Source organism: Chelonia mydas, chromosome 1 (assembly GCF_015237465.2).
Source record: "Chelonia mydas isolate rCheMyd1 chromosome 1, rCheMyd1.pri.v2, whole genome shotgun sequence".
NCBI classification, from domain to species: Eukaryota; Metazoa; Chordata; order Testudines; family Cheloniidae; genus Chelonia; species Chelonia mydas.
In genome coordinates this window covers 22815926-22842408 of record NC_057849.1, presented here as the reverse complement: position 1 = coordinate 22842408, position 26483 = coordinate 22815926, and the positions used below count along the sequence as shown (strand labels likewise).

The 26483-nt window shown below is 42.3% G+C and overlaps 1 protein-coding gene across 2 annotated transcripts; it reads right to left on the bottom strand.

Moving 5' to 3' along the window:
* Window positions 1–258: 258 nt before the first annotated feature.
* HIKESHI (heat shock protein nuclear import factor hikeshi) lies at window positions 259–26483 on the bottom strand. 2 transcript variants are annotated; one of them, XM_037889395.1, is made up of 5 exons: window positions 26328–26483; window positions 24798–25035; window positions 13050–13201; window positions 3387–3505; window positions 259–477 (listed from the first exon to the last, which is right to left on the bottom strand). In XM_037889395.1, the coding sequence occupies exons 1-5, from the start codon at window positions 26355–26357 to the stop codon at window positions 423–425; spliced, it is 594 nt and encodes a 197-aa protein (XP_037745323.1). In that variant the 5' UTR covers window positions 26358–26483; the 3' UTR covers window positions 259–422. The 2 variants fall into 2 exon arrangements, with proteins under 2 accessions (XP_037745323.1, XP_037745330.1); XM_037889402.2 differs by having other exon boundaries at window positions 26336–26474.

The following is a 26483-nucleotide window of genomic DNA, read 5'->3' as shown; positions in this document are numbered from 1 at the left end:
AAGATATTAGTAATGTAAAACTGTGATTTAGCCTGATAGCATTTCTTAAGAATAAGACGAACAGGGTTCAATTTGGTTTCTTTACCATTAAACAAAATGCTGTAAATACTTCATAAAATTTGTACAAATATGGTGTACAGCCATTTTAAAATGGGACGTAATTACAAATGGATACAATTGCACTTATAAAGATGTAGATACAACATTGACTTCTTGACGTTCAATAATTTTAGCTAGAAAAAACACAAAGATGAGCAGTTGTTTTCAGGTTTTTAATTTTAAATAAGTTCCAATGGTACTATAAAATCCATGTGGTCTGCTTAGACTTTGATTACTGCACCAACTTTCTTTAGTGGGGTGATTTACTGTATCTTTAAGACATGACTATAGTCGGAGAGCACTTCAAAAGACATGACTGAAGTTTATGTTTTCCAGAAGAAAGGATTCTGAGCCAGTCGTCTCTGGAAGTTCTCATACCTAGAAGAGACAAAAGTCTGTACCAATTAAAATGGCTTCCCAATGATGCAACTCAAGAATTACAGCTTCAATTTTCCAAACCATTACTGAAGAACTAGCCCAGATCACAGATTAAGTCATCTGTACAGAGGCAAGATTTAAGTATTACCCCACACACAGCATGGAAAACTGTTTAAATATATCTTTCCCCTGCATGGTCTTTTCAAACCCTGTTTTCCCAGTCATGCTTCAGGCACTTTGATACTGAGAGGTATATTCCATTAGGTCATTATCTTTACGGTGTAGCTGATTAAAATTTAACAAAACTAAAACATTTCATGGATTACATACTAAACTACATTATAAGAACATTATTCAGGTTGCAAAGACAAGCACTCAAAAGTCAGAAAACGCCCATTTAAGGTTGCCCATATACCCTTAATTCTGTCCCCTTTGATTCCATCTTGTGAAATAAATGAGGCTCTTGATCTTGTGGAAAATATCGTATCTGATTATGTAATCGAAGACTAATGCATATGCAACATGTTCCCTTATAATGCATACGAAGAGCACCAGATAAGTAGTTTGCCATTTTTTCTGTGTATGCTGAAATGACAGTAGTTTAAACCCCAACATTTATGTTTTACGAATATAAGTACATGTCACAAAAATCCAGTGCTGAATTTAAAGAAATAAAAATAATGGGTTTTTAGATGCTAACATTCCCTACAGTGTGCTAATGCTTAGTGAAATTAACTATTCACAGACCATCCTACTTCCTCTGTTGCTGCCATCTTGGACAAAGAGCATAAGTGATGAAAACAATGAATTTTTATAATCAAAGTTAATAATCTAACAGGTTCCAAAAACAGGGCAGAATATGAGACTTGTGAGACCTTTTCAATAAATATACTATAGGCTTTGATCCTGCAGAAGCCAAAAACAAGCTTCAAAATCCTCACTTCTACACAAGCTGTCCACACTTCACAGATCACATTGATGAAATAGTCAATGGCCACAGGAAAGAAATACTGTCATCTCTGGAAAGACCTGATACAACTTCGAATGAGAGCAGAATGTGAAGCTCTTCAAACTCTTGCTCCAGCTGGGTCAAACTACTGGTACCCTATATGGCTGTGATCAGATTACTAGATCAATTAAAACTTTTGTCAGCTAAGGAGATTGCTTGATCCTATCTTGCTTTGGCCCACTTCAGTTTTTCTATTTCTCATTTTTTTTTTTAATGTATTGGTATAGCCCCTGAAGACCTCCAGAGTGCCTGTCCTGGCCTCACCGTTCATGTTCCTCTGATGGCCTGGTGCAAAGCGATGGGTGCATCCCTGCCTCCATGGCTTTTCAACAGATTCAGTGAGGCATTTATGTACTGAACAATGTCTCGTCAGGAACCTAACTTATTTAACCGAAGGCCAAAGGACACCTAAGCAAGTCTTCACGCCAGAATCCCAGCAAGGTCACAGAGTGTAGTTCCCCAGTGAAATGGATCTCCTGCCGCTCTCTGGAAAAGTCCTTTTGCTGGTACTGGGCATCCCTAGCGGTTTTGCCACTCAACTGTCACAGAGAAGCTGGCCCTTACCAAAATTGTATAAGGACTTGACCAGACAGTATCCTGACTATTTGTTTAACTCCTTTCCCCTACCCTTCGTTTTTCTTTCAGGGATCTTGCCTGCTTTTACATTTGTACAGTGCCTAGCACATTCTCGGTGCTATCAGAATCAAAGGATAAGAATGGACCAGCTATGTTCAGAATAAATCTTAGGATTTCAAATTCCAAGCCCAAAGGAAAACCACTAACTACAGTAGAACCTCAGAATTACAAAAACCTCGGGCATGGAGGTTGTTCATAACTCTAAAATGTTCATAACTCTGAACAAAACATTATGGTTGTTTTTTCAAAAGTTTACAACTTAACATTGACTTAATACAGCTTTGAAACTTTACTATGCAGAAGAAAAATGCTGCTTTTAACCATCTTAATTTAAATGAAAGTTTCCTTACCTTGTCAAATCATCATCTTTTTTTAAAAAAACTTTCCTTTTTTTTTTTTTTTTTTTTTAAGTGGTTTATGTTTAAACACAGTACTGTACTGCATTTGCTTTCTTTTTTTTTTGGGGGGGGGGGGGGGGCAGGAGGGAGAGAGGGCTTCTGCGGCTGCCTGATTGCATACTTCCAGTTCCAAATTAGGTGTCTGGTTGACCAGTCAGTTCATCAAACTCTGGCACTCGTAACTCTGAGATGCTACTGTATATTAAAAGTCCGTCCCCCCACATTTCCCAGTCTACGCTGGCTAGGAACCGTTACCCAAACCAGTCTGAGGCATAATTTTTAACTAATTAGGCTGAACTCATTTAACGCTCTTTGCCCTGCCCACACTAGATGGTCAAACCATGTTCAGGCAGTCTGAATCATTTTTAAGTAGTGTTTTAAAACTTGGTCTAGGTCAACATCCTTTGAATACATGTACCCTGGGCTAAGAGGTGATGACTTTGTGGGGAAAGGACTAGGAGTGTTCATACAATGTTGTTAACTAAGTGCTCCTGAGAACTTAACAGACATCGATTGTAGCCCAAGAGACGGCAGTGTGTTCTGCTTTCCCATGGTCAGTACCATTACAAGGAGCAAAGGCGGCTTCCGGAATCAGCCACGTACTGCAGGTAGGGGTTAAACTGCCTGGTAGCAAACAAGAGTGAGATAGGTACAGCATTTTAATGATCCAAGTTTAGTATTTAAAAAGAGGCTATGTAGAACAGAATACAAGAAGCTACTATAGTGTAGCAAAGTCAAAAGGAGAACTTTTAGTTAAGTATTTTCAAAGTAAGATTTCTGTATGGCATGAAAGTTAATTCAGTGCTATGAAACCCACAGTTTTGGTGCCTAGAAATAAGCTTATTGCTTGAGATGTTTTCCTTTACCATTTCAGAACCACATTTGCAGGGATGAAAGCTTCAGAGGGATTCGGTGTCATCTGGGCCTGCGTGACAGCAAACGATGAGGCAAAGTTATAGAAGCTATCCAGCATCTTCTGAGTGAACTGAAATTCCAAAAAGCACACATTGTAAATCAAATCCATATTTAGAACTTTGATCATGCTTTTCATATCTAAAGCACTGTTCAAATGATTAGCTAATCTTCAAGCCTCATGCTGGGTGGATTAAATCTTTCTTTTACAAATGGGGGAAAGGAAGGCAGAGAGGTTAAGTAAAAAGGAAGTCTGTGTTAGAGAGGATTAGATCTAGAGTTCCTAGCTTCCAGTCCTGCCCTCAGACACCGCGTCTCTAAAGAGATTCTCTCAGAAACTTAAAAATATTTTGATTTTTATTCAGTTATTCTTTTGAAAAGATTAGTTTCCTGGAGCAAGTTTCTGAAGGAAAGCCTTAAACAACCTCAAGATAAACAAAAATAAAATTTGTAAAGTCTTATGGGACTAATGGATGATGTAGTGTTAAGACTTGGGCCTTGTCCTACAAACTAGACTAGCAAGTTAGTGGCAGCCTACCAATAGCACCTGCTGTTGATGATTTTGCCTACAAGTACTTCATTTTTTGTATTTGCTCACTTAGTGGTAATTCCATGTAAGAAGATGTTACTTACCTGTAACCGGAGGTTCTTCAAGATGTGTGGTCCTTATATGTATTTCATCGTGGGTTATGTATGTTCACCATGCGCCTGGAACTGGAGAATTTGAAAGTAGCATTTGTTGGTCTGAGCATGCACCCTGGCTCACCTTATGCTTCTGATCAAGGCAATAAAGGGTGGGGTGCATCACTTCCTTCTCCACCACAAATCAGATACGATCCAAAGTACAGGAAAAAGAGAAGGGGTAATGGAAAACTATATAGGGACCACAAATCTCAAAGAATCTCCAGTTACATGTAAGTAACCTCCTCTTTGTTGAGTGATGGTCCCTATGGTATTCCACTGTGGGTGACTGACAAGCAGTACCTAAGAAAGAGGAGCTGCAAGGATGAGGATGAGAGGGTCGAATGGAGAACTGCCGTACCAAATGAGGCATCAGCGGCCGAATCTTGTACCAGAATGCAACATCTTGTAAACATGTGGATGGAGCTCCATGTGGCCGCTTTACAGATGTCTAAGAGGGGTCCGTCCTGAAGAGACGCTACAGTCGTGGCTTGATCTCTCATGGAGTGGGGAGGTTTGAGAGCTGATAGAGTAGAATGCAATCAGATATCCATTTGGAAACTCTGGATGAAGATGGCATCACCTTTGACTCTCTCCACTACAGCGACAAACAGCCTCAAAGACTTTCTGAATGGTTTTGTTCTCTGCAGGTAAAAGGCCAAGGCTCATGAAACATCTAAGGAGTGGAGCCTATGCTCTTTTTTAACATACGTGTGTGGTTTCAGGAATGGATTGGTGAAGGTGAAATTCCAAACCACTTTGGGGATAAATTTGGGGTGTAGGTATAAAGAAACTTTGTCTTTGTGAAATACAATGTATGGAGGGTCTGCCATCATTGCGCCAAGTTCATTAACCCTCCTTGCCAATGGGTACAAGAAAGACGAGCATCATGGAAAGGAGGGACATGGAGCAAGTCACTAAGGATTCAAAGGGGCAGGGGAGCCTGTGTCAGAACTGAAAGAACAAGATTCAAGTCCCACGGGGTATTATCTTTTGAGAGGGTGGGAAAGTTCTTATTGGGACTTTGCAGAATCGAGTGGTTAGCAGGTGTGCGAAAATAGAGTAGCCTTCCACAGGGAGACGGAATGCAGAGATAGCTGCCAAGTCGACTCACAGGGAACTGAGGAATAGGTTTGATGTCTTTAAAGACAGGATATAGTTGAGGATGAGTGGGATACCCGTAGCTTCTGGTAGAATGCTTTTCTGCTGTGTCCAGGATGAGAAGCATTTCCATTTAGATTGGTAACGTTTCCTAGTTGAGTCCTTTCTGCTATTAGAAAGGATGTCTTACACGGCCGAGGAGCACACCCATTCTAGGGCTGACAAACATCTAAAATACCACGCCCTGAGGTGAAGTGGTAGTGGATTGGGATGCCTGATCCTGCCATTGCACTGGGTTAGGAGCTCAGGGAAGATTGGGAAGGTAATCAGAGGATGAGATGACAGGCATAGGAGGCTTTGAGGAACCAAAACTGTCTGGGCCAGAAAGGCGCTATCAGGATAACTGTCACTTTATCCTGTCTGATCTTGCATAACACTTGTGACAGAATCAGTAGCTGAGGGAAGGCATAGTTGAACTGTTATGACCAGGGAAAAAGGAGAGGGAGCAGTAAGCTAGGACTCTCCTGGAGCAATATGTGGCACACTTGTTGTTGGCCTGGAAAGTGAACAGATCCCTGGTTGGGGTTCCCCATCATGTGAAAATGTCATGAAGCTCTCACTTGTGGTCAATCGTGAAGCGTCTGCAAGCATATTCTGCGTCCCCAGAAGGTAGGCTGCAAATAGGGTGATCTGATTGCTGATGCACCAGTTCCAGAGATTGACTGCTTCTGCACTTAGAGAGGCAGATCTCGCTCCCCCTTGTATGTTGATGTAGAAAACCATCATAGTGTTTTGGTGAGAGTTGATGAAAGGAAGAAGGAACTCGCATGCCTTCAATAGTACTTGTAATTTCAGGACACTGATGTGCATTCTGGACTCTTGAGATGTCCATGTTCCCTGTGCCAGGTGGTTGTCCACATGGGCTCCCCAACTTAGTAGGGACGCATCTGTAATAATGGCCTTGTCCAGGAAGGAGGGGAGAAAGGGGACCCCTAAGCATACCAAGGAGGGACAACGGTACCTTAGTGGGAACTTTCAGTGTGAGGTTCATAGAATAGCGGCTTGGGGCGTAAACTGACTGTAGCCATGCCTGAAGGCAACTACGGTTTTGTCTTACAAATGGAGTGACACATGTGGAGGGGGGGGAATACCAAAGCCACCACTTCATCCAGCGATGGTGATGGCAGTCTGGCTGGTTCAGGTGGAACTGCCAGAACCAGAGTGTAATACCCTGCCTCCTCTATTGAATCTGGGGATAAATTTGAGGTTCTCTCGTAGGGGAGGCAAGTGATGACACTCTAGTGGATCGTATAGATCCCAAAGGAGGCTACAATATGGCCAGTAGGTGAGGTGGACAGGTGGTGGCATCGGGTACCAGTGACACTGAGTCAGGTGAGGTGGTGGTTGGTCCTAGGGTCATGTGGGCCTTGTAGGGAATGGCAGTACAGGAAAATCGGTTCCTCCAATGGTTCCAAGTTTCCTGAGAAGGAAAGAGTTGACTCGGGTTCTGATGATGGTACCATCGGTGCTGACTGAGAGGTGTACATTTTGTATAAGTGCGAATGATAAATTCCGTCCCACCGACAGGTCTCTCGGAGGTGATATAAGCTCCCTAAAAATGGAGAATCCCAATGGAAGGGGGGATTCTGGATCTGGGACAGCAAAAACGTCCTATGGTGCAACCATGGATCCAGATCTCCTCAGTGTAAGAGGGACTCCTACTGGGCCACTGGTGGTGGCGATGATGATGGTATCCGGACATAAGACAACCTCATGAGCTGGGCCGGTGGGTTTGCTTCTAGGCAGATCTGATATCTTTGGAACAGATTTAGATGAAGATTTAGTCCCATGCTTCCTAATCTCCCAACTAGGCCCCGCTGTGGGGTCGGATCCTCCAGCACTGAAGTCACACTCTGCAGCAGGAGGTGCCTTCCTTACAGATTCAGGCCCGGGTACTGGGCGGGTTGGGGGTAGGATGTCCCCAGCCTGGGTCCGATTGAGGCCTCATGGTCAATTCCATGAGGTACTTACAGAGGCAAAGTGCCTGTCCTTCTCAGGTACAGCTGGTGAAAGACTGACAAATACTGTACTGAGCCACAGCGTGGGCCTCTCCGAGACAGTAGAGGCAGCATTGATGGTCATCGCTGACTGAGAAGGATCGTGGGCCGAAGGTGCAGAGTTTGAAGCCCGGAGTACTGGGCATAAGTCTGGCACTCGAATGGGATACAGGAAAGGATGGGGCTGAGGACGCTAAAGATTCTGACTCTGACCATGCATTGGTGAGTAGGGACTAAGGAGGTGATCAGTCTGCCTTGCCCTTTATCACCTCAGTCAGAAGCATGAGGCAAGCCAGGGTGAATGCGCAGACCAACGGACACACTACCTTCAAATTCTCCAACTACAGGCACACAGGGTGTATGTGTAATCCACAGTGGAATACAATAGGGACTATCTCTTGAAGAAGAACAATTCAAGTTCAATGCCTAAATAATTCAACTTAATTTTAGTTTGGTATAAATGAAGATTAAATATAAAATGGAATAACCACCTCTTAAAAACTATGTTTTCAATCATATTTTTTTTTCTTTTCTTTTTTTAAAATACAGGCCAGTTGCAACTGTTCCTTTTGCAAACTTGTCCTTAACTAGTACAGGCAGTCCTCGACTTCACAGCATTCAACTTACGATGTTTCTGAATTGACACCCTGATTCGACTTACGACAATTGGTTTTGACTTTACGATGCTCGGTCCCGCAATGGAGTGTATTGCGGTTCCGAGTTACGACATTTAGACTTAGGATGCAATTTTCAGGAACCAATTGTGTCGTAAATCCGAGGACTGCCTGTAATTCACCCTAGTCATAATCTCTAGTGTTGGAGCAGCCTTACTCCTGAGAAACAGTATGAGCCTTTGCCAGTCTAGCTGTGCCAGCAGAGCCACCTAGTGGAGATAGTGGGGGATGACAGGAGTTCTGACAGGTTTCAGAGTAACAGACGTGTTAGTCTGTATTCGCAAAAAGAAAAGGAGTACTTGTGGCACCTTAGAGACTAATCAATTTATTTGAGCGTAAGCTTTCATGAGCTACAGCTCAATAAATTGGTTAGTCTCTAAGGTGCCACAAGTACTCCTTTTCTTTTTCGGAGTTCTGACAGCATAGTTAAAACACCTCCATGAACAACATTAACTAAGCCAACAGAAGTACTCTGCCGTCAACATAGCTGGATCTGAATGGGAGTCGGGGGGGGGGAGGGAGAAGAGGGAGGAGGATAAAGCATTGCTTGTTGCCTAGAGGGTGTGATTTTTTTTTCACCGCCATACTTCTAGCCGACACAGTTATGTTGGCGAAACTTCGTAGCGCAGACTAAGTCTGAAGCACATTTTTACATTTTTTATAACAATATATTAACTGAACTTGGAATATACTTGTAAAAAGTAACTTGCAAATATCAGATGCCTCTCCCTTAACTGTAACTACCAACAAAAGACATTAGCTGCTTTGTCAATTATCCCACAAGGTACATTATCTTAGTGGTGCAACAAACAGTAATGGAAGATTTGATGCTTCAGAGAAATATTGTTCAGAAACCATCCCGTTTTTCTCCTCTCCCACCCCATGCATGCTTAGTATATTTACATAAAAACTGCATTTGTTTAGGTGTGTTAGTTACGCCTGTTGAGTACTCCTCACTTGAAAGGCACTCTGAAGTCCCTCACACCCGCACAGTTAGTTGTGATGACAGACTGGATTATAGCTTTATTTGGAGGAAGCAGCAGCAGACATGCCAAACCCACCCAAAAAAAAAAAAAGCAGAAATTGAGCTTGTTTTTCGCTTAATAGGCTGTTGAGTTGCTTGTTGGCTCGTTTATGGCTTGTAGGTTCTTTTTTTTTTTTTTTTTTTTTTTTTAAAATATCGGCTCCCGGGAAGAAGGGGTAAGGGGAGGGTGAGAGAGTCAGGCGTGCACAGCAGGCCCATCACAGTCCCAGACTGCACACCTGGGGGATCTAGTCACATAGTATGTTGGAGTTCTTAGGGATTGGCTTGTTTTGGCTTTGTTTTGAAGTGGGATTAAGCTTGATTTTTGGCTTATTGTGAAAGTCGGGATGCTTATTTACGTGAAAGTTGGCAACTGTGAGCAGCAGTGAACAGTGTGATTAACACTGCTGATAAGTTAGGTTTCTCAAAGTGCTCCATTACAGCTCTTTAGGAGTAACTGATCCTATCACACTACAGCTATTAATCATCAGCAGCGAAGCTGACCATAAATGACTGAAAAGTTTCTGCAGAACTGAAGCAACAATTTATTGTCTGGATCAAGAAGCTAAAGCAGGGTCTGTCCCGAGCAGCTGCCACTGGCATAATTTCCCATGGTTCTGCACACTCCTCCCCTTTCTCTGTTCAACTGCCCAGGTGAACATCAAAAACCCATTTACCTTCCCCTCTGTCTGAGATGAGCCTGGGGAGGTGGGACATGCTTAAGTCTAGGCCCAAAATATGGCAGTCCTCAGTGTGCAGGGCAGTCTCCCTCAAGAAGAGAGGGGCTTTCAAAGGTACCTTTTCACTGAATGGTCAGGAGACTGGGAGGAGAAAATGGGCCGGGGTACCGCTCAGAGGTGCTGGAGCAGGAAGAAAGGGTGATCGTGGCAAAGGGAATATGTATCCAGTTGAGCATGGAGTATATCAGGGTCCCTGCACCAGCAGCAAAGCTGTGCATCAACATATCACAATAGCAAGAAGCAGGAGGATCCAGCTAGCTAAGGCAGCAGCACAAGCCTGCTGATGGAGATATCACAATATCTGCCTCAAGCCCAGTCCAACTGCTTTGGCCATTCCCATGGTTCCCCAAGCAAGAGCCCTGAGCTTCAATGTGCAGCATAGTCTTGGATCAAGAGTAAGTTTCTTCAGAGTATATTGGTGAAAGATTTGGAGCTGCTCTGTAATAATTTATAAATAAATGTTGGTTATTGGAATATTTATTATATGACTACATTGGTTTAGACCAACAAGAGTGTCTGGAAAAACAGGCAGGAAAGAAAATGGCTCAAGATAAGCCATTCCTCAGCAAATACTTGAACTGTTAAAGTACAATGCTAGAACCACTGGCTCATTATCCTGCAGTACCTACAGGATTGGTTTTAAACAGGAGAGTCAAACCTTTGGAACGCAGAACAAAAAAACAAAAAACCCCACACCTATAACAGAGTTTAAAAGGGACTCTTTTCTCAGAAGAGAAGCAATAGGTGTTCAGGGAAACCAGACTGAGATTTGATTTACACTGAAACGTACTATCGGCATACCTACTTTAGTCAGGAGTGTGAAAAAAATACCGCCCTGAACATAGTTATGCCAGCAAAATTCCCATGCAAATGTGGTGATGTCAATGGAAGAGTGACTCTGTCAACACAGCGTATTGTCTGGGAAGGTGGTGTGCCTATAATGACGCAAAAACTCCTTCTGTTGGTGTAGGCTACACCAGGGGGCTATGGCAGCATAGTCTTTCTAGTGAGAAACAGCCTGGGACCTAGTGGGGGTGCCTGAAGATCTTAGATCTACCTAGGTTATGTCAGGGGACAGTAAGGGAAGGTCTACACTTAAAATGCTGCATCAGTGCAGTTTCACCAATGCAGCTGCGCTATTGTAGTGCTTAAGTGAAGACGCTCCTACACGGAGATGGGAGAGCTTCTCCCGTTGGCACAGTTAATCCACCTCCTTGGAAGATGGTAGCTATGTCAATGGCAGAACCTCTCCCATCAAGATAGCACTGTCTACACAGGGGGATTAGGTCGGTATAACTATGTCACTCAGTGGTGTGGTTTTTCACACCCCTGAGCAATGTAGTTTTACGATATAGGTCCTGTAGTGTAGACCTGCCCTAAGACTCTAGACACACATTCATGTAGATGGTTAAAATCTTTTCTCCCCCCTCTAGTGTTTTGTGCCTACTACTAAACAAAACAATACTTTTGTTTTAAGAAAACTGTCTGATCACTGTACACAACTGGTCATAGACTCCCAGGGAAGAACCGCAGGTTCCCAAACTCAGTCAGTCCTGTAGGGTAAGCATAGTTGACACACACAGTACTGTAACTCAGTGCCTGGTGTAAAAATGGGGAAATTGCAAACTTTTGCACTGAAATTGGTAAAGGCACAAGGCCTAAAGCAAGTGAAGTTGGAGACACCAGGAAGGGGACAGAGGTGCAGCTAGCCCTGTTACTCTGTGACAGAAGACTTATCTTCCTATTTGACCTAGTATTCCACCCCAAGTGTTTCCCATTCCCCAAGTCTAGGCACTTTAAGTTCCCGCAACAGTTAGGAGCCTAGAGTCCTACTTTAGCTATCTTCTTCATGCACCAAAGCCTCAGTTTCAGCTCCTGTGATGGAAAGGCTTAAAACATTCTTTTAAAGAAAGTTTACTTGAATTATAAATCATGTACATAGAGCTACTTGACTGAAGAGGGAAATATATCAGCATTTTACACAAGTGTAAGTATGCAGACTATGGCAATGACAAAAAAAAACCACCCCAAAAACACACACAATTTCTATATTTTCCTAAGGGAAAAAATCTCATCTGAAGTATTCTGCTGAATGAATAGACTACCAGATCATGGTTAGCTTGATAACATACAATTGGGGGTTGTAGTTTTGGAACTACTGTACTTGTAACCATTTTTCACACCTGCTTTAACAGAGAGCTTGATTCTTAACTGGCTCTTACGCTATTGGACTAGATTGATAACTGGTATATTTCCGATACGGGAAATGTAAGAAAGAGTGACTCCACTGCAGACCCCAGAATTTGGCCTGACCATTAGAAAGAAATATGTTTCTCAGCCACCCTGATGAGTCTGTGTTGACTGAAATTGCCTGGCAGTTTTACAAGATCAGTGTTAATTGTAGAAGCACATCCAGAGACAAAGAGATTGTTCTAAAAGTAACAAGATAACAGCTGTCCTTTATGGCTGGTACAACTTTGTTTTCCTGAACTCTGGAATAAGAGGTGTGAACCCCCCACTCTTGCATGCTTATCTTGTTTGTTTCCTTTTAGATATAATAAGTGGGATGAACAGACTTATTGAAGTCTGCAATGTCCCACTGATTTTAGAATGGTCATGTTAAAGGATGGGTAGCTGATTAAAATGCAGATGTGACAGGATATATGCTGGAGTGTGATTGTATGTATCTATGATTGAATGAGGAATGAAAAGTTAAAGGTTGAGGTGCCAGTCTTAAAATAAGATCGTCTGGCTGAAGAAAGCAGTGGACGAGATAGCCCGATAACCCTGAGGGCATACTTGCCCCAAAGACAGGGGGGCCAAAGAGCCGAGAAACAAGATAACATACTGTCATTTCATCATTGCTGTGCCATCTGCATGATTGACTATCACCTCAAACATGAGAACAGTGATTGATTATCACTTCAAACATGCGAAGAGCATGATTAGGCAAACCCTATAAACTTGTATGAGGATAAATCCCTATAAGAACAAACCCTGAAGACTGAGGACTTTGGGTCTGATTCTGCAAACCAACCTCCAGGAGCATCGGATGCACATCTGACAAGGCCCTGCTCCACCCTCGTGTTCAGGCCACCTGGCCAGTGACTTGGCATAAGCAACTCCTAGGCTGGTAACTATAACAACTCTACAGAACTCGTGCATGAGTGTGAGTGAATGGGATCTTATAGCTACAACTGACTGCTTACTCCGATTCTTTCTGTATTCACAATGAACGTTGCATTTTGCCTTATCCCCTTTAATAATATCCTGCTGGTTTTTTTTTATTGGTATAACACTAATGAGCAAAAGACTGCTAGAAACAATGTTTTTAAATTACCTGAGTGAATGAGTCTACTGATGATACAGCAGCACTTGCTACAGGAGTCTGCTGGGCCAAATGTTCAAGCAATTCCACTGAGATCCCAATCTGGGCTACAGATGGAGTCTGAGGGATGTTCATTGCTCCAAAGGGGTGTTGGCTGCCTTTCCCTGAAACAAATAGCACAAGCAGCAGAAATGTCAAACTTGGCATCAGTACAACTATTATATTAAGTTGAAGTAACCAAGATTTCTTGTGTGAGGTTTCTTGTTACTTGCCAAGCAGAGGTCTGTCTACATACAGAATTATGAAAAAAAATGTCTACAGTTCATATACTAAGTGTGTGAAAAAATGCAATGGATAATTTTAAATTACAAAAATATCTTTAATCTTGCTAATAACTAGGAAGAGAGAGACAATCCTAACAGAACCTTACAGGGAAGGAGTTTTGTAAGGAAGAGTTAATCAGTTTTTAAAATCCCCTAAGACGTAAACTAACCTCCCCATTGAACCAGTTGGGTTGTATATCTGTATGCAAGATTCAGACGCATTTGAACCTCTTGCTATTACTGACTTTTCCAGTACAACAGGGAGTATGATCATTTTTTTAAAAAGCTCAGGAGTACGATTTTATAGTACTACTCTATCCTTTAATATCCACAGAAATGTTTACAGAAAAACCCAGAACCAACAAGTACTGAGGCACAGTCCTTTGGTTCATTCATTCAAAGTAAAAATATGACAATATTCATGCCTTGGATCACACAACTATTATGCAGCATTTATTTTTAGCAGCCCCCATCATGGCCTCTGGATGCTGAATGAATTTTTAAATGAACGTAAATAAACCACCACTTTGAACAGCACCTAGTAGCAAATAAAAAGTAAGTGAATGCTTGTGAGGGTTGGTATAATGCTCCAGTGGTTCAGACTGCACTAGGCAAATAGGCAGCTGTTTCTGAGATTTGAGTGATCTTCAAGGCTATCCCATGTAGCATGCACTGCAGTAATCCAATCTCAGCATTATAAAGCCACCAATGACTGTAACAAGGTCCACATCAGAAAGAAATGGTTGCAAAATAAAGAGGCCCTGTTGGTCACAAAAGCCATTGGAGAATCCATTAACAATCCGGCTGAAAATAGCAAACCTTTTGTGCAGGCATCATCCCAGACCTCCAGCATCACTTCTGACTCTTCTAAACTGAGCTTTAATCAGCTCTAAACCCAAGTCTCAGGGACTCACCAAAAATAAACACAATCATCTAGATTCACTGAAATCTGTCACTCCCTCCTGTTCAATGTGTATGGGAAGCCACAGAGAATGCCTGTAATGCCATTAGATGTGAATAAGACACACAGCTGCACATAAGTTCTAGTGAATGCTGTAGAAAAACATCCTCCCAATAAAGAAGCAACTGCTCAGTACCACCCTCTGGATCATCTTAGCAGAGAAGAGCAGAGCCATTTAAGAGCTATGCCATAGTCCACATGCCAATAAGTGGTATCACAAGCTGCTGACTGGGCTAAATGAAAACTACACCACCACGTGACCTGGCTCAATTGCTAAAATCTCAGCCAGTGAGACTAGCATAAGTCTCTGCCCTACCCCAGCTCAAAGGAATCAAGGAAATCTGAAGATTCCAGAAGACAGTTAATTCTTCAGCAAAGGCCTAAATCAGGGGTTGGCAACCTTTCAGAAGTGGTGTGCTGAGTCTTCATTTATTCACTCTAATTTAAGGTTTCATGTGCCAGTAATACATTTTAACGTTTTTAGAAGGTCTCTTTCTATAAGTCTTTAATATATAACTAAACTATTGTTGTATGTAAAGTAAATAAGGTTTTTAAAATGCTTAAGAAGCTTTATTTAAAAGTTAAATTAAAATGCAGAGCCCTCCAGACTGGTGGCCAGAACCCGGGCAGCGTGAGTGCCACTGAAAATCAGCTCGCGCGCCGCCTTTGGGATGCATGCCATAGGTTGCCTACCCCGGGCCTAAAACATTAGTATGTAGGAAGCAGGTACCATGTCCTTCCTAGCATGGTTTATGTAGAAACTCAATTAAGAGTCTGTTAATTTTCCATGTAGCACTGCAATGAAGTAAGTCTAGCAGTTACATTATCTGCCACCTTTACTGTATACTAGATCTAGATTTGTTTTGCCAAATAGTAGCTACTGAGCTCAAGAAGAGATGGTCCGACTCACAAGAGATCTTAGTTTAACCCAATCCAAACATCCCACATAAAAGTGTCTCCGCACCAAAGAAGGCAGCTGCCAGAGCCCTCTCACTACCTCCTGGTGGTCTAATCCACCCACATGCTGTTCCCTTCCTCTTCCCCAGTTGCCTCAACCGAGATCTGTTTGACACATACACGCACACCTTCAGAGCTCATACATTATTAGTGTTGAACACAGCACAGAACAGATAATCAAGATTTGTCCACTTGTGAGGATAAAATAAAGTTATCCTCTTCTGCATGTGGATTATATTCGGCCATCACAAGCCCTATAAAATAATACATCTGTTTTCAGTGCCTAACTCTTCTATTCACAACATATAAATCATAAATTTCAAGGAACATGCAGTATTTCAAAATACTTCAAGATACAGACTAAATATTTTTGCATTCACAATTTTGCCTTCGGAAGCAATGCTGCAAAAGATCCCAGCATTTCAGGAAAAGAGCAAGCAGGGATAGTCTCTTCATACTGATCTCCCACTTCTCTTCCTTTATCCAACTCTTTGCCACAGTACTCAGCTATTTCAGAGCGCCTTCAGGCTTTGAAATTAGTTTGGGTTTATCCTCTAGCCATTTCCTTTAATCAAACACAGACATGGTTTTACACCACAAGTTTTGAGATGGGGAGACTAAAGATTGATGTAACCCATCACAGCACCGGATAGCAAAAAGCTAGAGGGAGCAAAATGGTGACTTATACCTCTAAATATTACCCCCCACTTGTCATCTCATGTCTACAATCAGACTGTCAGCTCTTTGCTGCCAAGAGCATGTTTTTCCTCTTGCACACCAAAGTGCCTAGCACATTTAGGCACAGTAAAAAATAAATAAATAAAAGCAAGCTTCCCCACTTCATGAGGGAAGCATCTTTATACTCTCTTTCCTGGTGAGAGTCAAATGTAATTGGTCTAAGTTAGTCACGGCTTAAAGGAGATTTGGAAGCTGGCACACAAAGTGAGCAGACAGCTACAAGCAGCTGCACTTGCCACGGTGTTACCAAGTGCTTCTGCTCTCAAGATCTGGTGGCTGGCTACAACTGCTGTGAGAGGTAGCATCTTCCATCAGGGCCATTTTGTTCTCATTTAAGTTTACTGCTTTTGGTCTTCACCTTTTCCTTATGGCATCCCTACCTGATTAAAAAAAGGCCACCAAAACAGCATGGCAAAGACAATCCTGATGGCTTGCTAGACAAGTTCCTGTCCTCTGGAACCACGCCTAGCAGGAAAGGAAACATTCAGACCTCAGCATTTCTGTGCCAAGAAGTTCTAGATGATGACATATCATTGGAACCCAGTATGAGTATCCAGAAGAATCATTTCAAAGATTCTGAACTCAGTTAGGGACGTAGTCAAAATTGATCTGGTCCCAGTTTTGATACTGGAGAATAAGCAAATCCTAAAAAGGAATCACAGTATCAAGAGGAAAAAGTCAAATGCTGCAATAAGCTTGAAAGCAGAGGACACTATCTGAAGATTTAAGTGATAAGACCCAGCATCAGTTCAATTAGGCATGACAAGGATATTTAAGTGCCTAATGCAAAGCTAAGGGCACTTAACTCTACCGGGTGCTTATTGTACCAGAACGAACTCGTACCCAGAGCCTTTGTTACTAAAAGCACTTAAAACAGTAGCTTTGATCAGAAAGAGAGTAAAATTTGCATCTCTTACTAAAAAGATCAGCTCCCTGTGTATTTCTAACCTATCTGCTCACTTTTCCCATAAATGTACATTTATTTTCTTTTTACTCCTGTTTGTGTTGCAGAGGCAATAAAGCTTTGGGAGTGTGAGGAATTTTCTAGTCTGGCAGTTAAATCACTCTCCGCTGCAGAATCCTTACTACTGGTGAAGATGCAGGATCCAAAAAGAGCAACAGATTGACTGTCAAATCCCTGGATGAGTTTACAGGGTTGGCAGCAACCAAAACTTATCTGAACTGAGTTGGCGAAACACAAAGAACCCCTAAGATGACATTGTTTTTACTTTGTTCAGAGTATACCACCATTTTCTCTAACTTTTGAGATCCAATGCATATGTTACACCAGCAGCGGTCAGAGCAGCATGTTCGATCTTTCACCACCTTTATTTGGCTTCAAGAAAGGGATCTGGAGCAGTGGATGACCCTGCTTTACTTCTGAGATCCAGAGAAGCCTGCTCTTTCAGCCCAATTACCCCCCTGCTCCAGACGAAATAGCTGCCAGAAGCTCACTCCCATAGCCACTGGTTAAGTTGATATATATATATTTAGTATTGCAAATGGACTGCAAAAATATGAAACATTCCTTTCATGTTACTGAAAAGGACTAAGAACCTATCTGTATGTTTGATAGAGGGATCAAAAGAAAAAAATATAAATGTATCATTAAACAGAGAGACCTTTGGATTCCTTATTAAAAATTCTGATCTACTCAGGTTACCTGAAACTCCTGTAGGGAGAAGCCAGAAATATTCCCGATTAGTGTCTTTGGTAATATGGGCACAAAAATTGATCACAGCAATCTCGGAAAAGCAGGTGACTCATTACCATGGTTACGGCGTTCATGTTTTTCCAGACATTGCTAGAGCTACTTAGGCCTGTAGAAGATAGATAATTTCTTTATTGAGGGACTTCTGATTTGAAGCTAGATATGGTTGCCTTGTTTCCAGCCAAACTGGAGAAAAAGATTTAGATTTTATCATTATTATTATGCTCGTCAGCATTCATGTTAACTAAACCTCAAAAAAAAGAAGTCTAGGTTATTAAGAGCTATTACATCTATATAACTAAGTTCTTCTCTTTTTTTAAGTTCTTCTAATTGGCAAAGATACTTTCTGTACTTAAATCTACCAGTAACTTATTTTGATATTGTGGCTTGTGGTCTAGACATCACAATCACTTGGTAGCAAGACAGTAGTTAAAGGTTCTTTCAGGACTTCCAATTCTAACATCACACTCTTATACCTTACTAAAGTGCCTTTCCTGTCGTGACTGGCTTCAAAGTGACTTTTTTTGTTTAAGAAATAAAAATTATTTCACCTGCTTGAATTGTAAAAACAGATACTTTCCACATCAAGACGTTTAACTCATCAATAATACAAACTGCCGTACAAAGATTCTCAAATTTTCATGCAACCAGTTTAGAGTAGTCCCAATGACAGTAGGTTTTCTGGGAAGTTTAGAAATTAGAACATTAAACAACGGAAAAAAATGTCATTTTGAGCGTACTCAGTAAACATCTAAGATTCTAAGCAGACATTAAAATGTACACTTTCCCTGAATGGCCTGAGAGGGATGCTGCTGGACCAGTCTGCAAGAGAAAGATTGTAAGTGTCTCACTGAAACACAGTTGCAACATCCAAGAGGTTCAAATTAGAGGTCCATTCCTGCCATCTTTTACTCAGACAAGACTTCCATTGGTTTAATTGGGAACTGTAACCAACTACAGTTGGGACAGCAGGATCAAGTACTGATTTCCTCACTTCTTGTTGCTGTCCTCATTACTTTCTCGAATTGCTGTTACCCTTTTGATCCACCTTTACAAAAATGGTATTCCTGATAAATATCATCCTGCCCTCACCTCAGTGAGGTGTGAACTTTAAAGCCTAATTGGAAGGAAAATACTCACATGCATAGGCAGTGTTGCTCTCTCTCTTTGGAAACTAAAGAGAAATCTTTATCCATGCAATTTTAGTGTATATTCAGAGTCAAAAAAACCGCATAGTGAAGTTCCCATAATAGCAACACAATTGCACACACTATATTAATGTATGCATTTAATAGTCCAACTAGTCTTTAAAATTATGTGCAACTTGGGCAAGTTAGTTACCTAGTGAAAGCTAACTTCTATACTCCCTGACTTTATGCTTAAGTGTGATTTTAACATGCAGGGTAGGAGATTTTGAAATTGATCTCTCACAGCTGTACTGCTTGGCCTTAAATATATTTAAGTTTTACCACTCCCATCCACTTGAGTAATTTATTTTGCTACCCTGTGGCCATTAGGCAAGAATAAAAACCCAGTCCAAGTCACAACTGAACAGACTTTATAACCAGTTATTGGCATAGTTAGCTCTAAACATGAGCTGTATCTGCACAACACATGTTTAGTTGCCTTGTTATTGGATTTTACCTCTGTCAGAAAGCTAGGCTGGCACATGATTGCCTTCCTGTACTCAGTTCAGCACGCGTTTAGGTTTTCTAAAGCACGGACAAGACTCCCAAATGTGCCAGTTTGGCCAGTCACCCTTCCTTTCAGCTCCATGTATAGTAGGACACTTCAAAGTGCATCACCAGTCCTCCTACAACTGGCACTGCTCTCTGGCACTTTATCTCCTGTTGAGGCAGATTTTCCCAAAGTGCACCAATACAAACCCAGATAGGCAGACTGGTAGGTGCAGGTGCACTAACTCAGTTTCAACAATAAAGCTGCTGTATAAAAACAAGCTGAATCATGTTACTTGTAACTGGTCAGATGACCATGCCTCCAACTGGTTAAGGTATCAGTTGGAAATTGTACTGAGATTAGATGATGGGTTCTCCTAGCCTTCTCAGTAGGATTTATCCCTCTGCATTTTATACCATGGATGATGTCATTAATTTTGTACCTTTATGGCACTGATCACAAGTTATCATTTTGGGGGCTGATATGTGTTGGGATTCTTGGGGACAGGGTGGGGGGAGAGGAAGTAGCGTAAAAGTAAAGTGTGGTTCTACTCTGAGTATGGACTTGTGGGGTAGCATTTCTCTCATCTACAGTAGGTATCTTCCCCAGTTTACAAGAAGGAACAGTATAACTGCAAACCTTGCAAACTCAGCCGCAGAGCCCAAAGTCAAGGTTTGCTTTTTGACCGACTTCAACAAAAAAATTAGGGCTTGTGATCGCACTGTTAAACAATAACAGAATACCATTTATTTAAATATTTTGGATGTTTTCTACATTTTCAAACATATTGATTTCAATTACAACACAGAATAAAGTGTACAATTCTCATTTTTTTATTACAAGTATTTGCACCTGTAAAAAACCAGAAGAAATAGTATTTTTCAATACACCTAATACAAGTACTGTAGTGCAATCTCTATCATGAAAGTTGAACTTACAAATGTAGAATTATGTACAAAAAAAACTTCATTCAAAAATAAAACAATGTAAAATGTTAGAACCTGCAAGTCCACTCAGTCCTACTTTGTGTTCAGCCAGTCGCTCAGACAAATAAGTTTGTTTACATTTGCAGGAGATAATGCTGCCTGCTTTTTGTTTACGTCACCTGAAAGCGAGAACAGGCATTCTGATGGCACTGTTGTAGCCGGCGTCGCAATACATTTACATGCCAGATGTGCTAAAGATTCACATGTCCCTTCATGCTTTAACCACTATTACAAGGGACATGCGTGCATGCTGATGACCGGTTCTGCTCAACAACAATCCAAAGCAGTGCAGACCAACGCTTGCTCATTTTCATCATCTGAGTTAGATGCCACTAGCAGAAGGTTTATTTTCTTCTTCGGTGGTTCAGGTTCTATAGTTTCCGCATCGGAGCGTTGCTCTTTTAAGACTTCTGAAAGCATGCTCCATGCCTCGTCCCTCTCAGATTTTGGAATGCACTTCAGATCCTTAAACCTTGGGTTGAGTGCAGTAGCTATCTTTAGCAATCTCACATTGGTACCTTCTTTGTGTTTTGTCAAATCTGCAGTGAAAGTGTTCTTAAAATGAACAACATGTGCACGACCCTCACCGAGACTGCTATAACATGAAATATATGGCAGAATGCAGGTAAAACAGATCAGGGGACATACACTTCTCCCCCAAGGAGTTCAGTCACAAATTTAATTAATAATTTTTTTTTTAAACGAGCATAATCATCATGGAAGCATGTCCTCTGGAATGGTGGCCGAAGCATGAAGAATGTTTAGCATATCTGGCACATAAATACCTTGCAATGCTGGCTACAAAAGTGCCATGCAAATGCCTCTTCTTACTTTCTGGTGACATTGTAAATAAGAAGAGGGCAGCATTATCTCTTGTAAATGTATACAAACTTGTTTGTCTTAGCGATTGGCTGAACAAGAAGTAGGACTGTGTGGATTTATAGGCTCTGAAATTTTACATTGTTTTGTTTTTCTTTCATGACAAAGATTGAAAAAGAGGTGAATTGAAAAATATTTCTTTTGTTTATCATTTTTACAGTGCAAATATTTATAATAAAAAATACACACTGGTATTCTGTGTTGTAATTAAAATCAAATGTATATGAAAATGTAGAAAAACATACAAAATATTTAAACAATAGAATACCAATTGAAATTAACAGTGTGATTAAAACTGCGATTAATTGAGATTAATTTTTTTTTTAATCGAGATGAATTTTTTTGAGTTAATCACGTGAGTTAACTGCGATTAATCGTCAACCCTAAAAAAATATTTTGCGATCTGTTCAAGAGCATCTGGCAGTCTGGATTTGTCCTGCGGTCCACCTATTGACTATCCATGCTGTAATGCATTCATGAGGCTACACTTTAGTCATGGGTATTTTTAGTAAAGTCTGGACAGGTCACAGGCAATAAACAAAAAGTCATGGCCTGTGACCTGTCCATGACTTTACTATAAATACCCATTACTAAGTCTCTGCTCCTGAGCTCCGCTGCTCTGGGCAGCCCGTTTGAGCGGTGGGGCACACTGCCCACGGTGACCCCCTGCTCTGAAACCCCCAGGGACCACTCTCCCGATGGCCCCCAGGGCCAGCCGCACCAGCTGCTGTTGCTCAGGCAGCCCCCAGGACCAGCCGCACTGGCCACCCCCAGGACCACTGCTGCTTGGGTGGTTCCCAGGACAGCCCCCAGGGGCCGCTCCTCCAGCGGACAGTACAGATGGCCCCCGGGGGACCGCTGCTGGGGCGCTCCCCACGACTAGGCACACCAACTGCTGCTGGGGCACTCCCCGGGGCCAGCTGCTTGGGCAGCCCTGGGGTCAGCTGTACCATCCACTGCAGTTGCGGAAGTCACAGAATCCGTGACTTCCGCGACAGAATAGCAGCCTTATGCATTAAAGGCTAGAGTGCACATGGAAAAAGCTATTTAATTAGAACAGGCCACCTAATCGGACATCCCACTGAAGTAAATTCTACTATGAGCGCTGAAGTGCTAACAAAGAATGCTCAAAAATCTGGAAAGTATTTTCCAAAGCTGATGTTTCGAGGAACAAAATATACACAGTACATATATCATCTAGATTCCAAGAGGCTAGTTTTATGAAGCTACGACATATAGCTACTAGAAGCAAGAGTCATTGACAAAAAAAATCAATCTTTGAGTCTGAATATAAATATTCACTGGCATTTCTACCTAAGTGCCTAACAAATGCTACTAATTAACATACAGGGTAGCTCTCTTTTACACTAAATATGTATATAAGTGCATCTATCTATAATCTACTGAAAATGTGCAAATTCATATATTCCAAGACCAGAAGGGCCCATTATGATCTAGTGTGACCTCCTGTATAACACAGGCCATAAAACTTCTCCAAAATAATTCCTAGAGGAGATATTTTAGAAGAACATCCAATCTTGATTTAAAAGTTGCCAATGATGGAGAATCCACCATGACCCTTGAGAAGTTTCCCAGGCAACTGACTGTTGGGTCTTGTCCACATGCTCAGGGACTAACTGACTGCCATATTTGGGGTTGGAAAGGAATTTTCATTTGGGTCATATCGGCAGAGATCCTGGGGGGATTCACCTTTCTCTGCAGCATGGGGCACGGGTCACTTGCAGGTTTAAACTAGTGTAAATGGTAGAGTCTCTGTAACTTGAAGTTTTTAAATCATGATTTGAGGACTTCAGTAACTCAGCCAGGTCACAGGTCTATTACAGGAGTGGGTGGGCGAGGTTCTGTGGCCTGCAATGTGCAAGAAGCCATATTAGATAATCCTGGTGGTCCCTTCTTGCCTCAAAGTCTACAAGTCTATGTTTTTCCGACGATCAGTTACCCTCAATGTTACAAATTTACACCTTATTTCCAGTCTGAATTTGTCTAGCTTCAATCTCCAGCCATTGGATCGCATTTACCTTTCTCTGCTAGACTAAAGAGCCCCTTACCAAGTATTTGTTCCCCATGCAGGTACTTCTAGGCTGTAATCAAGTCACCCACTTAACCTTCTCTTCGTCAAGCTAAACAGATTGAGCTCCTTGAGTCTCTCACTATAAGGCAGGTTTTCGAATCTTTTAATCATTCTGGTGGTTCTTCTCTGAACTTTCTCTAATTTATCAACATCCTTCTTGAATTGTGAATAGCAGAACTGGACGTAGTATTCCAGCAGCAGTCAAACCAGTGCCAAATATAGAGGTATAGTAACCTCTTTACTCCTATTCAAGATTCCCATTTACGCATCCCAGGATCACATTAGCCCATTTGGCCACAGAATGTCATCAGGAGCTTGTGTTCAGCTGATTATCCACCTCCACCCCCAAATCTTTTTCAGAGTGTTTACTCCCCAGGATAGAGTCCCCTATCCTTTAAGTATGAGGTACATGCTTTGCTCCTGGATTAAAACATTTGCATTTATATGGATTAAAACAGTTTACTTAAACTCATTTTACTAAGCAATCTAGAGCTCTCTGTAGCAGCAGCCTGTCCTCTTCATTATTTACCACTCGCCCAATTTTTGGATCATCTGTAAACTTTATCAGTGACTATTTTGGTTTTCTCGCAGGTCATTGATAAATATCAAATAGTGTAAGGATTGCTTCTTGAAATACACCTGCTCAATGATTCCCTATTTACATTTTGAAACCTATCAAGTAGCTAGTTTTTAATCCATTTAACGTGTGCCACGTTAATTTTCTACGCTTCTAGTTTTCAAAGCCTCCATGTGAAAACTGCCTGCAAACTCTGAAGGGTGAGAAACACTGCCACAAGCATTCATTTACAATCAGATACTACAACTGCCAGTTTTGATGAACTGTTTAGAATATAAGTGCTAGGTCTACTAAGAGCCACTTGAAAAGACACAGACATTTGGCTTTTCAAGTAGCATGCCAGTGTATAGCATGTCACATGATGGTTTATGAACAAGAACGTAAGAATGGGCATATTCGTTCAGACCAATGGTCCATCTAGCCCAGTATCCTGCCTTCCAACAGTGGACAGTGTCAGATCCTTCAAAGAGAAAGAACAGGGCAATTATCGAATGATCCATCCCCTGTTGACTAGTTCAGCCTGGCAGTCAGATGTTTAGGGACACTCATAGGACTACATCCTTGACCATCTTGGCTAACAGCTAGTGATGGACCTATCCTCCATGAATTTATTTAATTATCTGGTTGAACCCAGTTATAATTTTGCTTTCACAACATCCTCTGGCAACGAGTTCCACAAGTTGACTGTGCATTGTGTGGAGTAGTAACAGGGTTCCTAAGTGCTACATAATACAAATTAAAAAAAAAAAAAACCCACAATACGTTCCAATATCTTATTACATTTATTCATTAGCAACTAAACATCCACTTCATTGTCTAATTGCTTTGTTGTTTAATGGCTATATTTCACTGCTCTTACCAGATTTTAAACCAGAAATTTTGAAGATGGCACTTGGCTTCTCATTGGTGACAAACCCCAGGAGTTGCCATACTGCCATCCCACTCTGGTCAGGAAAGCAGAAGTAGACAGATCCTCCCATGCCCTCTGGAAATGGGATAGTTCCCAGCATAAAGACCACCACATGGTTGATGTTTTCATAGTCAGGCAAGTCAAATACAAACTTATCCTGGGCCACCTGTTGTGCCACTGCTTGCACCTAGAATATAAAACCACATTTTAGTTTAGAAATTTTAATTTTGACAACCTGCGAGCCCTCTTTTCAGAAATCCATCTAGTGTTTGAAAGAAGGGGAAGTGAGGTACATGCCAGTTTTAGTTTATAAACAGAGAGAGTGGCAAACACATCCACATGGGAACTGTGTAATAAGCTGCCAACAAGGAATCACAGTCCTTGTTCTAGCTACACAGGCTTTATATCACATCTAGGGCTGTAGTATCAGAGTACCTTAGCTCCCCATGTGGATAGTGGTACAATATGGTGCAGAAGAAGCCACCAAGTCTATAAAGTAGTGGCTGTCAACCACATGGCTAGCAGAACCCGAATCACGGAAACCTCTTTAAGCAAGAAATAAGATATTATTTTATACATTTAGTTCAGGGATGGCTAAATGTTGAGGACACAGAGCCACACTTGTCTTTATTACAGAGTCCTTGTACATGACACATCAGTGCATGCATCTTAATATAGGTAGCTCCTACTCAGAACAAGTCACAAGACAAAATGCTTGGACCTATCTATCGCCTCCCATATGCCCAAAAATCTGTATCACTAAACATGGTTGCAGTCTGCTGCAACTTGAGGCAATCTTCTGGCAAGGTGAGGTTACCCACCCATTAGCCAATAAAATGTGGGTGCCACCCTGTATGAGGGGAAGGAGGGCACACTGGGATGGGGTCTGCACAGAACTTGAACATCTGGAGAGGGAGGAAGACACAATGACACATGTCATTTATGCAGGAGCTGCTCCCAAAAAGCAACAATGAGAAAGAAAAATCAGAGGCACCCCAGCTTGGAACCTGCCCTCCACAGTATGGCCCTTCCCAAACTTCCTCACAACCAATGCTATCACCAGGCACAGCCCACACCCCAAGAGACACACCCCTTCCCTACGTGAGCCCCCACACACTCCTCAAGATCCTCCCCCCCCCACACACACTCTCCATAGGCTAACCCCCCCCCCCACTCCTCCAGCTCCTCCCCCAGAGACCCCTCCACAGGCTGAGCCCCCAGGCACTAACCCTCCCCTCCCCGCCACAGCTCCTCCCGAGCTCGCTCCCCTGAACCCCACCGGCTGGAGCCTCCTCCCTCGGGGGTCCTCCAGGCCAGGCTACCCCCGAAGGGTATGAGGCCCCCGACACAGCCTCCCCGGCCGGCGGCCGACCCCCGAAGGCCCCTCCCCCACACTAGTCTCTCCAGAGGCTCCACCCAGCCCGCCAAGGCCCCGCCCCTCCGGAAGCGCCGCCTGCCAAGCCCCGGGGAACCGCTCACCAGCCTACCCGCCACCAAACAGCCGAACATGGCGGCAGCCGCGGAGCCCGACAGCCGCAGAAGCTTCGCGAAACGGCCGACCACTCCGCAGCCTACATAATGCCTGGTCCCCCCGGAAACAGCCCCTGCCTGTGACCCCTAGTGACGGAACTACTT

Excerpts from the sequence above, each read along its gene's own strand:
- HIKESHI (XM_037889395.1), bottom strand. The coding sequence starts at position 26,357 with ATGTTCGGCTGTTTGGTGGCGGGTAGGCTG. Across the intron at positions 3,506-13,049 it reads CAGTAGACTCATTCACTCAG|TTCACTCAGAAGATGCTGGA; the intron begins GTAATTTAAAAA and ends TTGGAATTTCAG. Across the intron at positions 478-3,386 it reads GCAAATGTGGTTCTGAAATG|GTATGAGAACTTCCAGAGAC; the intron begins GTAAAGGAAAAC and ends TGTCTCTTCTAG.